The sequence below is a fragment of the Lathyrus oleraceus genome, chromosome 3 (genome assembly GCF_024323335.1).
Source record: "Lathyrus oleraceus cultivar Zhongwan6 chromosome 3, CAAS_Psat_ZW6_1.0, whole genome shotgun sequence".
NCBI lineage: Eukaryota > Viridiplantae > Streptophyta > Magnoliopsida > Fabales > Fabaceae > Lathyrus > Lathyrus oleraceus.
Genome location: NC_066581.1, coordinates 76,634,957 through 76,652,917, shown reverse-complemented (window position 1 = coordinate 76,652,917; position 17,961 = coordinate 76,634,957). Strand labels below are relative to the sequence as shown.

The window sequence follows — 17,961 nt, the reverse complement described above, 5'->3', positions numbered from 1 at the left end:
ATGCTATCACTGTTTTTGACACATCATGATGTAGTGTGACAATTTGTGTCACATTTTGGATGTTGCATTTGTGCATTTTTGTTCACCTATCATTTGAACTCTTCTGGATTTGATTTTTTGCACATTACTTGTTCATAATATGGGTAACGTTCATAAAACATTTCAAGGCCATTGGATGCAGTTCTATTTTGATTTGGATTTTCTAATTTGGATGTCCATTTTGTGCACCTTTGCTTGCCTTTGCTTTACATTGATCATTTGAGCCATTTGCTTTTTGAATTGATGTTGGTCCTTTTGAGGACATTTTATGACATGTTTAAGTGTGCTTTGTGCAAAATATTGACTTCTGTTTTGATCATTTGGTTTGGTTTTAGACCTAGTCTTTGCACTAGTGTTTTGTACATAAACTAATTGTTCTTTGTGTTTCAGGTTTGGACATTTAGCTTTGATGGTTGGTTTGATCTCACTTTGTGAGATACAAATGACTTTGAGTACTAACTCTTGCTGTTTTGTAGGTTCTAATTGATGCTCATGAGTTCACTTGAGTGCTTGAGCATTGTTCATTGAGTTGTAAATATTGGAAAGTTCCACTGTTTGTCTGTTGGTTTTCTGATTGAGATATTAACTGTTTAAGCTTTTGTACAGGTACATTAGTTACTTGCTAGCTTTGCTTTTGCTTAAGCTTTGGATTGTGGTTGATACACCAATTAGGTAGTTGCCTTTCTTACTCCATGTAGTCTGGAAGTCCTGTCACCTTTTTGGCAGGCATTTTGGCTGAAGTCCTCCTTAAGAGGCTCTGTTTGTGTTTGTTTACATTTGTGCCAAAGACCTCCAAGTGAGGCATGTTACTTGATAAGTCCTCCTAAGTGAAGAGGCAATTGACAGATAGAAGGGATTAGCAATCAATCCCCTGTTATTCAGTGAGTCATTCTTTATGCTCGCACTACGTGCTGATGCTCTAGAACATGTACCCAAGATCTTTGTATAGAGTCTGTCAAGTGGAATAGGGTCCCTCTTTCTGGATCCCCACGCTTTCTTTGTCATTGAGCTCACCCTGGCCAGGGTTAAGAGCATGAAGTCTCATCCTCATCATCATTTTGATCTGCTCACCCTAACTCTCAATGTTAGTGGTTAAGAGCTCATGTTTACCCTTACAGTTTGGCTTGTTTGTCGAGGTTGATATGACCCCTCTTGACTAAAGCCTACCCATTGTTTGGGCCTCTTGTGTGGATATAGTGTGTGATACTTGTTCGCGGGTGTCGATGTTTTTGAGCTGACTTGCTTCCTGTGTGAGTTAGGTTCTGATTAGAGACCTCAACTTAGGGATTATGGATTGCATGACAACTATTAGGCTCGAGTCTTAGTCTCCCTATTTATGGATTATGGATCGCTGGTGTCATCCTTTTGATGGTAATAAGTTTTGTTGTTTGATCTTATTGTCATCCTTTTGGTGCCAACGATCCTTGAAGTTTTGTCTCAACCTTCATCCTTTTGGTGAATGGTGACCTCTCAAATATTACAGCTTACCGTCATCCTTTTGGTGTCGGCGATCCTTATGGTGATAAGGATCCTTGTCATTTTGGTTCAACCATCATCCTTTTGTTGATGATAATCTCTGTTGTTATGTTCAAACATCATCCTTTTGGTGATGACGTCCAGTTCAATCTAAATATCATCCTTTTGGTGATAGAGATTATGGAGTTTGGTTTAAGCTATCATCCTTTTGGTGATTGTGACATTTGAAAAGTCCAACCCAACTGTCATCCTTTTGGTGTCAGCAATATTTGAAGTTAGGGTTAAATACACTTTACCCCCCTGTAATGTTAGCGAGTTTAGGGTTACCCCCCTGGTAAAGTTATTTTTTCAATACCCCCCTTATGTTATGTAGATTCCTTCATAGAACCCCCTAATATCCAGGTGGCATGGAATCTTGGTTTTTTATTTCAGACGTGGCTTTTTAATTTTTTTATTTTCACATGTGAATCTTCATTAGGTCTCCAGCATGGCATAAACTAGAAATTAGGGTTCCAAATCCATCCCTCTCTCTCTTCGTGAAATCCATCCCTATCCCAAATCCATCCCTCTCTCTCTTCGTGAAATCCATCCCTACCCCAAATCCATCCCTCTCTTCATCTTCGTCCGTGTCCCCTTCATCTGGGTTATGGGTGGCAGCAAGGCATCTTCCACGAGTGAAGTTGGAAACGGCTTACCAAGATGTGGATGCAATGAAACCATGAAGTTGTTGGTCTCCAAGTCAATTGAAAACCCCGGTCGCAAATTTTGGAAATGCAGGAATTATATGGTGAGCAATTTTGAAGCATTTTATTATTTTGAGTTTGATTTCGAAATTAATTGTTGGTGGTGTTTGTCTCAAATTGCAGAATGGGTGCGGTTTATTTTTGTGGGATGATTTGGTCAGTGAGTTTGCAGTGAAAGAAACCAATCCGTCCGGATGCCGCCAATGTGAAGTCAACAAGGCTTATTTGATTGAATTTTCTAAAGAGATTGTTGAGGAGATAGATTGCAGAGTCGGAAAGCTTAACAAGTTAGAAAAACTGAAGAAAAAGATTGCAATGGAAAAGAGGAAAAATTTATGGTTAATGTTTGTAATTGGTCTGTCATGGATGTTGATAGCAGCTATGGTTAAGTTAGTCTAATGAGTCTGTCATGTAATTGTTATGTCATTAGTGTTTTTCAGCAATGTAATGTTGAACTTGTAATGTGTTCATCAATGAAATGTAATCTGTTCATCAATCTTAAACTGTCAGTGCAGCATCATTATTTGATTAAACTTTCAGCATTCAATCTACCAATAATGACAGAAAAAAGTTATATCATAATGAAAGAGCAAAATTGCAAAATCATCAGAAAACTACAGAACAATTTTATAGTCAGTAATTCTAAAGAAAATATGACATAGTAAACATATAAATAAATTGAAATATATTAATATAGTCTATCTCTTAAACTTTTTCAGTGCAGAATTCAAGGTGAATGTAATTAAATACTTTGGCTTTTTCTTTAGGTCCTGCAGAATTCATGGTTTTGTTGTAAGATTAGTGCACAGACTAGCCATGGCTCTCTGCAGAATTCATGGTTTATGAAAAACAAGAAAAAAATGTGACAGACTAGCCATTGTGTTTTATAGACAATACACACCAATAATGTTAAACTGATACATTAGAATTGATCATCACAGTAAGTGCATATGTTTGTTACAAAAGGATTACAAAATACATGTCTTCAAAGATCAGTTGGCATTACAAAAGAGTTTTCCAAAAGGATTACAAAATACATAGCAGAAACATAATAATCAGTCCCTCATTTTGAAGTGGGTATGTCTTCATTTTCTGGTAGGGTAATTGGTTTGTCACTAGATATTCCTTCACCTGTTATGGGTCTTTTAAACCAACTCAACTTGATCCTCTCACTTTGCCTTCTTTTGATGATAGGTTTTTTTTCAACCCTTTTTCTGGATTGTTTTGTGATTGAGGCAGCCACACTAGATCCTGTTTGACTCATAATAGTTGGAACAGGCATATCAGTTGGAGGCTGTGGATCAGTTGGAACAGGCACATTTGTTGGAACAGTCATATCAGTTGCAGTTGGGGCAGGCATATCAGATGCAGTTGGCATATCATTTGCAGTTGGCATATCAGTTGCAGTTGGCACATGTCCTTTTTTAGGTTTTCTCTACAATGTAAGACACAATGTATGGTTGTCATCACAATGCATATCACAATGAAGAATGTAAGACAGAATGTAGAATGTAAGATAAAATGTATATCACAATGAATTACCTTTCTTTTAAGTGCATTGGGATCCTGAGTGGTAGCCTTACAAGTCATAGCATTGTGACCAAAATTATCACATTTGGTGCACTTATATGCAACACCAGATCTTCTATTCCTTGCACCATCCTCTCCACTTTCTCTTATCCTAATCTTCTTAGGTCTACCAGGACCATTTTTATATGCAGGTGGTAGAGGTGGTTCCATCTCAACTTCTGGCTACATATCTTGACCATTGATTGGACTTACTGAAAATCCATAACATAGTGCAAACTTTTCTCTTGTGTAACAAGCATCAACAAATTCATCAGGGTTTTGCTTTCTATAACTCAGAGCAGCTACAGCATGCCTACATGGAATTCCTACTAATTCCCAAAAATTACAACTACATGACCTTTTAGCAATGTCAACAATAAATTCATGTGTGTTGTAACTATGTGTAACCTGAAAAGTCTCAGCAATTGACCATGTTGGCAACCAATGACCACTATTGAACACCTCATTATCTAACCTTCTCCTAGGTATTGGCATCACCTTATGTGGCCAATTTTCTAGTTTACTTGCAGAGGTGGATAACCTATTCATCAGATATTTTCTTATCCACTCACACATTGTGAGTATAGGTTTGTCCCTAGCAGCTAGAATGGTAGCATTAAAAGACTCTGAGATATTATTCATCAATGTATCACATTTAGGGTAAAAAGAAAAGGCATGCTTACACCAGCTTTTGGTAGGAACAGCCATCAACCAAGTCCAAGCATTGGGATCTGCATTCTTCAATTCATTCATCTTTTGGACCCATGCCTGATAGTATGTGGCTTTAGCAGCTCCCATCATTAAATCTCTAATAAGGGCTCCTCCACCAAACCTTTTCTTGAAATTAGCATACAAGTGCCTAAGACATAATCTATGCTCAATAGTATCAGACAATTCTTCAAATACAGCCACAAGTCCCTGATACAAAATAGAAATTTTTTCAACATTTAGAGAATAGAATAATTTGCAACAGAAAGATAGAGTTAAATACATACCTTCTGTTGATCAGAGATAAATACATATCTTCTATCCTGACCAATGTCCTCCATTAGTAGTTGTATAAACCATCTCCAACTCTCCTTTGTTTCATTTTCAACCACACCAAATGCCAAAGGGAAGTATTGATCATTAGCATCCCTGCCTACAGCAATAAGTAACTGTCCACCATACTTGGTCTTTAAGTGACATCCATCAACCCCCACAAATGGTCTGCATCCATGAATAAAGCCTTTCTTACAGCCATCAAAACAGAAATAAAATGACCCAAACCTTGGTTGTATGGATGGACTAGGTCTTTCTACATTTATCTTCACAGTGTTGCCATGGTTTACCCTTCTTAGTTCTTCTGCATACCTCCATATGGAAGCATACTGATTGTCAGCATCACCTTCAATTATCTTCTTGGCAATTAGCTTAGCCCTCCATGCTTTTGCAACAGTAATACCCACTGAATATGTTTGCCTCATATCTTGGATGATGTCTCTTATCCTGACTGTATCAGAAGTTTGCATCCTCTTTACCACATGCTTGGCCACCCACTTTGAGCTAGCAGACTTGTTGTTCAAAACCCTAGCACATGTGTGCTTATGTACAAGTGTTTTTATAGCAAAAGTCTCCTTGTGGCCCACCTTAGAGCATAAGACTAAAACCCCACATTTATGCTTACACACCACCCTTACCCTATCTCCCTCATTTTTCACAAAAGAAATTTCCCTCCCATTAAGCACTGACCACTCACGGATAGCTGCCCTAAAGTCATCAAGTGTGTTGAATTCCATACCCCACTTGAATATAAAGTCTTTGTTTAGATGCTCTTTCCTAAACCTAGCATACTTGGGCCTTTCTTCATCACAAGAATCATCTGGGTCAGAACTATTCAACTCATCACTATAGTATACATCATCTGAATCCATACTCTTATTGGGCTCCTCCATACTGTTATTGGGCTCCTCCCTAATAGGCTTAGTAACATCTATTCCTTCAAAACCATCAAAGTAAGCAGTAGCTCTTTCATCTTCACTGTCATCTAACCCCTCTACCTTCTCCTCATCTAACCCATCAATTCCATTATCAGGGGGGTGGTCATCATCATTCACACATTTAGGTTCCCTATCAGCAGGGTCCATGTTCCCAGTACTATGTTCAACATACAAATCTCCTTTCACATTCATTGCACTAAAGTATAGAGCAAAATCATCAACAGCATCATCATCTTTCCTAATCAGAAAAAACCATCTTGAATTTCTAAAACTTTTGTCCATACCCTAACACAATCAGCCTTATACCCTAACCTACTCAACAACTTCTCAATGTTATCCATGTTCCAATTTGAAACATGTATCCCATTAACTGTCGTATCCGTACCCCCTCTGTATATAATTTCTTCTTCAAAAACCCTGTAAAATTCACCCCCATGGTGGAGTGTAACACTAAAGTGTTGTGAATCCTGTCAATATATTATACCCACATGTCAAAGATTGTTGATTTCAAAATTTTACCCTACGACATTGATGAACTTCAAATTTTTACTAACCTCGGACTTTGGACACTTCACTGAGCTCGTCTTCACTGAGCTGGATCGCTTCTTCGTATTCGCTGAGGTTGTCTTCATCTTCGTCTTCACTGCGGTCGTCTTTCTCGTTTGCTTCGTTCCCTGCATTCTTCTTCTTCGTCTTCGTCTTCCCCTGGAAATTTCGTCTTCGTCTTCCCTGCTATGTTCAGAACCCTAATTTTCTAAGGGGGTATTTGAAATTAAAAAGTGTAAAATGACACATAATCACTTTAACAAAATTAAAAATATGCCAGGTGTAGGACCTCTTATTAGATTCCATGCCACCTGGATATTAGGGGGTTCTATGAAGGAATCTACATAACATAAGGGGGGGTTTACAAAAAATATTTTTACAGGGGGGTAATCCTAAACTCGCTAACATTACAGGGGGGAAAAGTGTATTTAACCCTTGAAGTTATTATAACTTATTATCATCCTTTTGGTGGTAACAAGTTTCGAAGTTACGATCTCACCTTCATCCTTTTGGTGATGGTGATTGTTGATTCATTATCATCCTTTTGGTGATAACGAGTTCTGTTGTTTGTAGTACCTTCATCCTTTTGGTGATGGTGAATGTCGACTTATTATCATCCTTTTGGTGATAGCAAGTTTTGTTGTTCGATCCTACCATCATCCTTTTGGTGACGGTGATCAGTAAAAGTTATCGACTTATTATCATCCTTTTAGTGGTAACGAGTTTTGTTGTTTAATCCTACCTTCATCCTTTTGGTGACGGTAACCATTTGAATTGTGGACTCAGTATCATCCTTTTGGTGATAACGGGTTTTGTTTTGATCTTACCCTCATCCTTTTGGTGATGGCGATCATTAAGTTTGTTTCGGCTTATTATCATCCTTTTGGTGATAACAAGTTTCGAAGTTCTGTCCTTATTATCATCCTTTTGGTGATAACAAGTTCTGTTTGTTTGATCTTACTGTCATCCTTTTGGTGTCAGTGATATTTAAGGTTATTGAATTATTATCGTCCTTTTGGTGATAACAAGTTTTGTTATTAGTTCTTACCTTCATCCTTTTGGTGATGGTGACCATTGAGGTTATTGACTTATTATCATCCTTTCGGTGGTAACAAGTTCTGTTGTTGATCTTACCTTCATCCTTTTGGTGATGGTGATCGTTTGAGTTCTGTTTTAATTTTACCCTCATCCTTTTGGTGATGGTGATTGTTTTGGCTTATTATCATCCTTTTGGTGGTAACAAGTTTTGCTTTTGATTTTACCTTCATCCTTTTGGTGATGGTGATCATTTGAGTTGTTGACTTATTATCATCCTTTTGGTGGTAACAAGTTTGGTTGTTTAATTGTACCTTCATCCTTTTGGTGATGGTGATTGTTTGAGTTGTGTTTCTTATTATCATCCTTTTGGTGATAACAATTTTTGTTGTTAACTTTACCTTCATCCTTTTGGTGATGGTGATCGTTGACTTATTATCACCCTTTTGGTGATGACAAGTTTTAACGTTTTGTTCTTACCTTCATCCTTTTGGTGATGGTTATCATTTAAAGCGTCGTGAATTATTATCATCCTTTTGGTGGTAACAAGTTCTGTTTTAATTGTACCTTCATCCTTGTATGCGTGTTTATGTTTGGTGCATGAGCTTTACTCTTCACCTACACCTCATAACTCCTACTCCTTATACATTTACTCACCATAAACACCCTCATCTTACTTCTCCAACTTTCAATCTTCTTGAGTGTCATTAAAGTCCCATTAAACTCCACTCAACCATATCCTCTTGTTAACTCTCAAAATCCATATTCCGAAAATCCCTCTCAAAACCCTAGAATCTCCATCTTCTTCCATGGCTCCTCCAAGAATGGGAAAGGCTCCTGTGTCAGCATCTAGCAGTGAAGAGGAAGAGATGAAAATGGAAACAACAAAGAAGAGAAGAATGGATTTCAAAGTCAGAGTCAGACATCTTCTCAAGGGTAAGTATGTGAACCTCAGATCCTTCACACCTATTACTTTCACCTTCCCTGAGCTGTTGAAATATCAAGGGTTGCATGAGTTTATCACTGATAATGGCAAAATTTATACTGACTTGGTAAAATCTTTTCTGAACCATTTCACCTTGAATCTGAATGATGATGATCAACATATGTTGTTTGCCACTGTGAGAGATTGTGAAATTGAGACAGACCTAAGTTCGATGGCTGCGTCTCTTAGGATTCCCTATTCGGGATTTTTTCTTCGGAAAGGTGTTAACCATGTTGATGGAAAATGGGCTCAATATGATAAAATGGAATATTATTACTCTATCTGTAGATTTCCAAGGGCTGCTGTTGTGTCGGGACAGCGTACTTCTCGCATACTTTGTTATGCGAAGAACTTGTCTGTTGATGATCGAATGCTACATTATGTTATCTGCCATGTTTTGCTGCCAAAGGATTCAAATCTTGCACAAATCAATGACTTGGAGATGCAGGTTCTATTTGCTGTAAAGAACAAGATCAGAATTAATTGGCTTCCTACTATGATGTATCATCTCAAACAACAACTCTCCCTCAAGACTAGGTTGCCGTATGGTCGTCTTATTTCAAGGATTTTGGAATTAACAGATATGGAAATCGGAAGAGAACCGTTCATTGCTATGACCACAACCGCCAATGAGATCAACAACGTTACTATTATGAAAAATACCGGTATTGTTCAAAGCAACGACGGATCTTACAAATATGATGACGGGTCTTCTTCTTCAAACTTCCCTATCCCGGAGGGTGGCATTACAAACGAGTTCCTATATACCACCATGATGAGCCAACACCGTGAAACCACCCGCGCTATCAAAAGCCTTCGAAACCTTGTGTTGAGTTCTCACAACCTTCCCGTGGAAGATGATGAAGGTGAAGCCTTCGAAATCAAAACTTATTATCTGTGTTATTGTTATGTGTTGTTCTGTTTTTAGTTCTAGATTATGATTATGATGATTATGTTTACCGTACACTTTTCAATTAATCCAATTATATTTCTGTCATCATATGTGCTTGAGTGTTTATTAAATGATCACATAATGCGCGTATGCTTGTATGCTTTTCTCTTTCATAAGTTTCTTCCTTTTTGCTAATGCCAAAGGGGGAGAAGACTTGTTTCTCTAATGGTTTCTCTATACATATTTTTTTTTGGGTTATGCCTCTCATTTAGGGGGAGTTCTTGAACTTAGGGGGAGAATCAATTTAGAGAAACTTCACTCTCAAGCATCTATCTCAAGTTGGTTGTCATCATCAAAAAGGGGGAGATTATAGAAGCAAGCTTCAATCCAAAAAGAATTTTGATGAAGACAACATGTATCAATGCAAAAAGAGAAGAGCTTCAAGAGAATTCAAGCATCAAAGTGATCAAGCTACATATGCATAAGCAACATTTGACTCAAGCTTCTTTTTCAAGTCAACCTTTTGCAAGTTTGTTGATTCACTTCTAAGGTATATCTAATTCACTTTTAGATTAGTATACAAGTGTTCAACAATCATGATTTGCATTTCCATATTTAACCTAACAAATTTTTAACATGTTGAAATGAAAGTTACATTTTTTCTTAAAGTATTTTTCTGCATTTCAACAGTGTTAACCGGTTAACCATATGGGTTAACCGGTTAACGGCCCTGTTTTTTGAACTTCCGTGTTAATGTTATACGCGTTAACCGGTTAACCCATTTGGTTAACCGGTTAACACTGTTCGTTTCAGTGAAAAATGATTTTCAAAAACTTATACCTTTTCATCAATTTTTATGAAGAAAATTATACCTCTTTGAAAAGGTGTTTTGTCAATATAAATTCTTGAATTTTTAAAATGAAAATTCACCTCCAAGAACTTTCATAAAAACTTAAGATAATCACTCTTTCATATTTTTCAATATTTCATAAAAGTGTTCATAACCAAATTTTCATCTCATTCCATTTTTGTTGAACACTTATATATTATTCATTGAGTGAATTATTCATCTAAGGAGAAGATCAATCAAGAGAAGATTGATAATATTACACTTTATTCAAATCATCAAAAAGATTTATTTCTGTTTGACTTGTGATCCAGGATTGTTGGACACAAGGGTTAGTGTTGAAGAGGATTGTTCTTCATACACTTGATTACCTTTAGGTTAGATAGTAAGCATCACCATTGGTGTGAGTAGGCTGTACAATAATTCTAACTATAGTGAAATCTCTTTCGAGTCGAAAGGGGAGTGGATGTACCTTCGGATTGTGAAGGGAACCACTATAAATTCCGTTGTCTTTTTACTTTCCGCAATTTATTTTTCCGCACTTAAACGAAAAATAACCAAAAACCGGAAACAAGATCGAAGAAGTTTTAACCACCTAATTCACCCCCCCCCCCCTCTTAGGCGCATTTACAACTTACATACTTGGCCTCAGTTGTAGAATCAGCAATTGTATCTTGATATGAACTTTTCCAGCTCACAACGCCACCGTTTAAGCAAAACACATAACCAGATTGCGATCTAAAGTCATCCTTATTTGTCTGGAAGCTAGCGTCGGTGTATCCAATTACAGCAAGCTCTTCCTGACCTCCATATATCAAGAATGAGTCCTTAGTCCTTCTCAAATACTTAAGGATATTCTTGACAGCTACCCAATGAGCATCACCGGGATCAGATTGGTACCTACTCGTTGCACTTAAAGCATACGAGACATATGGTCGAGTACATAACATGGCATACATGATAGATCCTATTGTAGATGCATATGGAATCTTATTCATGTGATCCCTTTCTTCCTTAGTTGAAGGGGATTGTGTTTTCGATAGACACATGCCATGTTGCATAGGTATGAATCCTTTCTTGGAATCATGCATATTAAAGCGTCTCAGCACTTTGTCTATGTATGTACTCTGACTCAGGCCAAACAGTTTTTGTGATCTATCTCTATAGATCCTGATTCCTAATATATAGGTTGTTTCACCTAGGTCCTTCGTAGAAAAGCATTTCCCCAACCAAGACTTTACTTGTTGTAGGGTAGGGACATCGTTTCCAATGAGTAATATATCACCTACATATAATACCAGGAAGACGATCACATTCCCACTAACCTTCTTGTAGACACAAGGCTCATTAAAACGAAGATTCCAGCTTCTGGAAGCTTGCTTCAATCCATAGACTGATGTTTGTAACTTACATATCTTTTGGGCTTCTTCTGGTATGTCAAATCCTTCAGGCTATGTCATGTACACATCCTCAAGAAGATTCCCATTAAGGAAATAATTTTTGACATCCATCTTCCATATTTCATAATCATGATATGCAGCGATAACAAGTAAACCGAACAGATTTAAGCATTGCAACTTGTGAAAAGGTTTCATCATAGTCAACCCCATGAATTTGTTTATATCCTTTTGCAACCAGTCTTGCCTTATAGGTATGTACCTTACCATCCATGTCAATCTTATTTTTAAAGACCCACTTGCATCCTATAGGGTTAAATCCTACAGGAGGCTCTACCAAGGTCCAAACTTGGTTTATATACATGGAATCCATTTCAAATTTCATGGCTTCTAGCCACTTCTCAGACTTGGGACCAGTTATGGCCTCTTGGTAGGTCACAGGCTCATCTTGATCCATGAGTAATACATCACCTTGATCAGTTATGAGATATCCATATCTTTCAGGTAGGTGACGTATCCTGCTTGACCTACGTTGGTCTTGTTCTACTTGAGCAGGGTGCTCTTCCACAACTACTTGTGTTTCCTGCTCTAATTCCTCCATAGGTGTATCAATGCTTTGTGATTATTGAATTTCTTCAAGCTCTACTTTCCTCCCACTGAGTCCTTTGGAAATAAAATCCTTTTTTAGGAAAACTCCAGTTCGAGCGACAAACACTTTGCCCTCAGAAGGATTGTAGAAGTAATACCCTCTTGTTTCTTTAGGATACCCCACAAATAAGCATTTGTCAGATTTGGGCTCAAGCTTAGTTGAAATTTGTCGTTTCACATAAACTTCGCAACCCCAAATCTTCATGTAAGACATATGTGGTTTCTTACCACTCCATATCTCATATGGTGTCTTCTCAACCTTTTTGGATGGAACACGGTTAAGTGTGTAAGCTGCTGTCAATAGTGCATGTCCCCAAAAGGAGTTTGGAAGATCGGCGTGACTCGTCATGGATCGGACCATGTCTAATATGGTTCGATTTCTTCTCTCAGATACACCGTTCCATTGGGGTGTTCCAGGAGGAGTAAGTTGGGATAGGATCCCACACTCTTTCAGATGGTCATCAAACTCTAGGCTTAAATACTCACCACCTCGATCTGATCGAAGAGTTTTAATATTCTTACCTAGTTGGTTTTGTACTTCATTCTTAAATTCTTTGAACTTTTCAAAGGACTCTGATTTGTGTTTCATTAAATACACATAACCATATCTACTGAAATCATCAGTAAATATGATGAAGTACTGAAAACCTCTTTTGGCTGGTATGTTCAGTGGTCCACATACATCAGTATGTATGAGGGCCAAAAGATCATTAGCTCTTTCACCTTTTCCTGTGAATGGAGACTTTATCATCTTTCTAATTAAACAATATATGCATGTCTCATATGATTCATAATCAAAAGAGTCCAAGAGTCCATCTTTATGGAGTTTGGAAATGCGTTTCTCATTTATGTGGCCTAATCGACAATGCCAAAGGTAAGTTGGATTTAACTCATTAGGTTTCATCCTTTTCGTATTAATGTTATAAATAGGCATTTCAAGATCAAGGACATATAGTCCATTGTTCATTTGTGTAGTAGCATAGAATATATCATTCAAATAAATGGAGCAACAAATGTTCTTTATTATAAATGAAAAACCAAACTTGTCTAAACAAGAAACAAAAATAATATTCCTGCTAATTGCAGGTACATAATAACAGTTCTCTAACTGAATTATTAAACCACTAGGTAAAGTCAATACATAAGTTACCACGGTTAAAGCAGCAACCTTTGCTCCATTTCCAACTCGTAGGTTAACTTCACCTTTTGCCAAATCTCTACTCCTTTTTAGCCCTTGCACATTTGTACAAATGTGAGAACCGCATCCAGTATCTAATACCCATGATGAAGAAGTAGATAAATTAATTTCAATAACAAAAATACCTGAAGTTGAAGTTTCTACTTCATTCTTCTTATCTTCCAGGTACTTTGGGTAGTTTCTCTTCCAGTGTCTGGTCTTACCGCAATTGAAGCAATTGCCTTCCTTTGTTATTCCTCCAATAGGCTTCAAAGCATGAGCAGTGGGTTTGGGTTTGGCAACTTTCTTGCTTTTCCCTTTATCACCCTACTTGGTGGATCTTTTGTTCTGTCTCTTTCCATTTCCGAACATCAGAATGGACTTCCCTTTTGACTTCAGATTCTGCTCAGCAGTTCTTAACATGGCTAGCAGTTCAGAAAGAGATTTGTCCATATCATTCATATTGAAATTAAGGACAAACTGACTGAATCTATCTGGCAACGATTGCAAGATCAAATCAGTCGCAAGTTCATTTCTGAGGGGAAAACCCAACCTCTCAAGGTTCTCCATACACCCAATCATCTTGAGCACATGGGGACCTACAGGGGCTCCCTCGGCTAACTTGCCTTGAAAAATGGCTTTTGAAACTTCAAACCTTTCATGCCTTTCTTGCTCTTGATAGAGCATCTTCAGGTGTTCGATCATATCGAACGCTGCCATGTTCTCATGTTGCTTTTGCAACTCTGAGTTCATGGTAGCTAGCATGGGACAAGCAGTTTCATTGACATCATCGGCATGCTTCTTATAAGCATCTCTTTCTGCCTTAGGTGCAGAACTAGGAGGTTCCTCTTCAGGAACAGGTTTCTCCAAGACATACAACTTTCTATCATGTTTGAGGATAATCCTCAGATTTCGGTGCCAATCCAGGAAATTTGTCCCGGATAATTTTTATTTGTCAAGGATTTATCGCAAAATGTTGTTAGAGGTGTTTGTTGTCATGGTAATCTACATGAAAATAATGAAAATATAAGTATCAATAACATATTTAATTAGGCCTTTAATTAAATATGCTCCCACTATTTTACTCAAAACAAATGACCCTCACCATTTGATTCGGAAAATCTCGTTGGAAGATTTTCTAGTGGGTCGAGCTCCATATTTCACTTTGTTTTAAGTCCGCCTAGACGGATTACACAAAACTAGGTTATTTAGGTAGGAACTCTTTCCAATTGTATCTAATACAACTCTCGAATATTTTAGTTGGGTGAATAACTCCTTATTCCAATCCATCACATGGATCATTTCCAACTCTTGCCTCTAAACATATATAATCTTATTATAATTTGTTTAGTTAAGTGTGACCCATTGTTTTAGCAATTGGATATTACAATTATCCCATCGCACCTTACTAATATAGAATATGCACCTTGCGTAGGCGAAACCTACATTATTCAATACTAGTCTTGATGAATGCTAAAACTTGGAAAGTATAAACTTAATATTTAATTTGAGAGAATTTGCAATTATTCTGATCTCACCGGCTTATTTATCATATAAATTGTCTCTCACATGCATCAACATACATTCACATGCCTCAACATACATAATGAAACAGTTATGGCCCCTAGCGCAATTGTTCTCCCAAGCCAACGAGAGAACCTAAGCTAACCTAATAACGATCTAAGCTTCTCCAAGCAAGATCTTCAAGGTTGTCCTCCTTTGATATTGTATTCTTCTCTTTCTTCATAATATTACATTACATGAACGAAACTCATTTTACATACGAGGGAATGAGATGAGAAACAAAGTTACATTAAGAGATTAAAATAGAGGCACGACACGCAGGTCGTATTTTAAAATCCCAAAACAAAATAAAGGAAAACTAAGGTCATAACAGATCACCACAAGACAATAATAATAAACACATTATTATTATTAATTTAAATTCTGTTAATTAATTAAAACCAAATTAAATTTCGGCGACCGATCACACTACGCAGAGTTAGCCGGGGGTTCCGCTGACCGATCAGCGGATGGGGGTCAAGGGGGCAGCATCCCCTTGCAGGGTTGTTATGGGCAGCGCCCCGACGCAAAATTTTAATGAACAATTCATTTGAAATCAACTTCATTAATCGCATCAACACTTGATACTTTAAAGCACAACTCTTGCGCAGTCACAATCCTAATCCCATAACTGTTTGACATCACAACCCTTGTGTTGTCATGAACCCTAATGCACCAATTTCAGACCTTGTTAATTCAATATGATTGATCAACACGTCATTGCTTCACCATACTAATTTCGGATCAAGAAGCAAATGACCATTGATGGCTCAAAGGAAAATAACCATTATGTGTTTGAATGAAAGAAACAGAAACAGTATATCATATATACCGTATTTTGCATCAGGATTACTTATATCATACATATAACTTGATTGATCTCAATTGCATAACCTATGGACGATCGATGTATCGCTACTTCACCATACTAACATCGGATTTTGAAGCATAGTCAACATCAATCATCCAAATCGTACACACATGATGCCAAATTTATTTACTCGTTTATTCCTTGATTGATTCCATCTTTTAATCGTATTAATATAGAAAATACATAAAATAAACAGCTATCAGATGCATGGTTTCGTAAGTGGCTCTGATACCACTGAAGGAGAAGAGCGATCCAAAACGCATCAGAATTTAAAGATTTCTCCTTTAGTGATCCTTACGAATGGGCATGATCAGTGATAGAATCGTTACCTCTTATGGCGATTGAAACCTTTGATGCAGATCTACAGAGCGATCATAAACGTTGAATGGTGACAATGCCTCTACTCAGTCCACATGAACGGATTCCTTCAATCCAAGTGCTAGCTGCTATGAATGAAGGCTTTCGGTGAGAGAGAGAGAGAGAGAGAGAGAGAGAGAGAGAGAGAGAGAGAGAGAGAGAGAGAGAGAGAGAGAGAGAGAGAGAGAGAGAGAGATAGATAGATAGATAGAGAGAGAGAGAGAGAGAGAGAGAGAGAGAGAGAAAATTACAACTGCACACATGCTTCTGCACAAGGGTTCTATTTATAGAACCACTTGTGTGGGCTGCAAGCTAAAAATCCCACTTAAGTGTATGTGGCCCATATCTTATAATATGTTAAAATCACTTAAGCGCATGGTACCTTACCATATTTCGTATTCTACTTAAGTATACCGTACCTTACAATGTTCTACAATTCACTAAAGTACACTGTACCTTATGGTGTTCCTTAGTTACTCTATCTCTCATCAATCCGTCCTTTTGTGTATGACCCTGTAGGTTTTCGCGACATTGACAATTATATTAAATCACGTATTTAACATAATAAACAGTGAGCAGTGTCTAACAACACATCACTGCTACCCAAGACACGAAAATGTCATGTGATCTGGAAAATCCTTTTGTGATAATACTTATGTGTACAATTACCCTTTTTCCCTTATGTCTATATTGAACACAAGGCATAGACCGTGTTATCCTTGTCCAGTTGAATATTGGGCCCGTAGACATTTATCCTGTTATGCAGGATGGGCGAATTCCATCTAAGTCACTCATGTCCCTCAGCATGCTTCATGGAGTACCCATCAAATGTCTTTATGGTCATCCAGTTACGGACAATGTTTGATCATCAATAAGGCACTCGACTCTACATCTAGGGTCCATAGTGGTTTCAGGTCGAAGGGTGGTATACACCATTATCACCATGAGAATAACTTATGACACTTTGCATAACATTCTATATAGTATTCTTATAGCGGGTCAATCCAGTGTAAGTATTACTCTTAATATTCATACCTATGTTTAAGACTTGATAACTCCTTATCCATGATCCATGAGATGTGATCATCAGTCTATATACATAATAGTCTTAATGCTTTAATATTATCCCATTTCACAATAAAGCTCGACTACAGATACTTTAAGAATAATGTCTTTATGTTTAATGGGATCTCATGATTAAGTCACACTTGATACATTAAATGAAATAGCTATTCTAGGGACTTTATTAAACAAACATAATAAATAAAAATCCTTTTATTATTAATAAGTAATTCGATACAAGTACCAAAAGTATTCGCCTCTAGGGCTTACACCAACACTTCCAACTTTTGACGACAAGAATTTTCTTCGATGGAGAAAACAGATGCAATCTCTATTTGGCTTTCATGAAACCCTAGAAGTGGTTACTAATGGTGTTTTTGCGATTGATGAAGATGCAACCGACACACAGATAATCGCTCAGAAGGATGCCAAGAAGAAGGATTACAAGATGGTATTTTACATGCAATCGGCGGTTGACGCGGCTAATTTTTACATAATCTCTCATGCTGAATCGACCAAGGAGGCATGGGATATTCTAATCAAGTACTACGAAGGAGGCGAGAAAGTCAAGGTTGTCAATTTGCAACCTTTGCGTTTGTTATTTTACTTAGTATTCAAGTCACTTAGGTGTATATAATAAACACTTTGTAATTCAGTCATTACCGTTCAATTTAATAATATAGTCCTTATTTCCTTATTCTCTCTTTCTCTTCTCACTAAAAGTGCCTTAAGCACTAACAAATTGGTATCTAGAGCTCCGGTTAGATTCTTGATC

General features: G+C 37.3%; 2 protein-coding genes across 2 annotated transcripts; both read right to left on the bottom strand.

Moving 5' to 3' along the window:
• Positions 1-3,271: 3,271 nt before the first annotated feature.
• Positions 3,272-3,899, bottom strand: LOC127128932 (uncharacterized). The gene is made up of 2 exons (XM_051058284.1): positions 3,801-3,899; positions 3,272-3,693 (listed from the first exon to the last, which is right to left on the bottom strand). Exons 1-2 carry the CDS (start codon positions 3,846-3,848, stop codon positions 3,322-3,324), a joined length of 420 nt encoding a protein of 139 aa, XP_050914241.1. The 5' UTR covers positions 3,849-3,899; the 3' UTR covers positions 3,272-3,321.
• Positions 3,900-4,010: 111 nt separating this feature from the next.
• LOC127129766 (uncharacterized) lies at positions 4,011-6,438 on the bottom strand. The gene is made up of 4 exons (XM_051058894.1): positions 6,361-6,438; positions 6,113-6,273; positions 4,823-6,044; positions 4,011-4,745 (listed from the first exon to the last, which is right to left on the bottom strand). The coding sequence occupies exons 1-4, from the start codon at positions 6,436-6,438 to the stop codon at positions 4,011-4,013; spliced, it is 2,196 nt and encodes a 731-aa protein (XP_050914851.1).
• Positions 6,439-17,961: the final 11,523 nt, after the last annotated feature.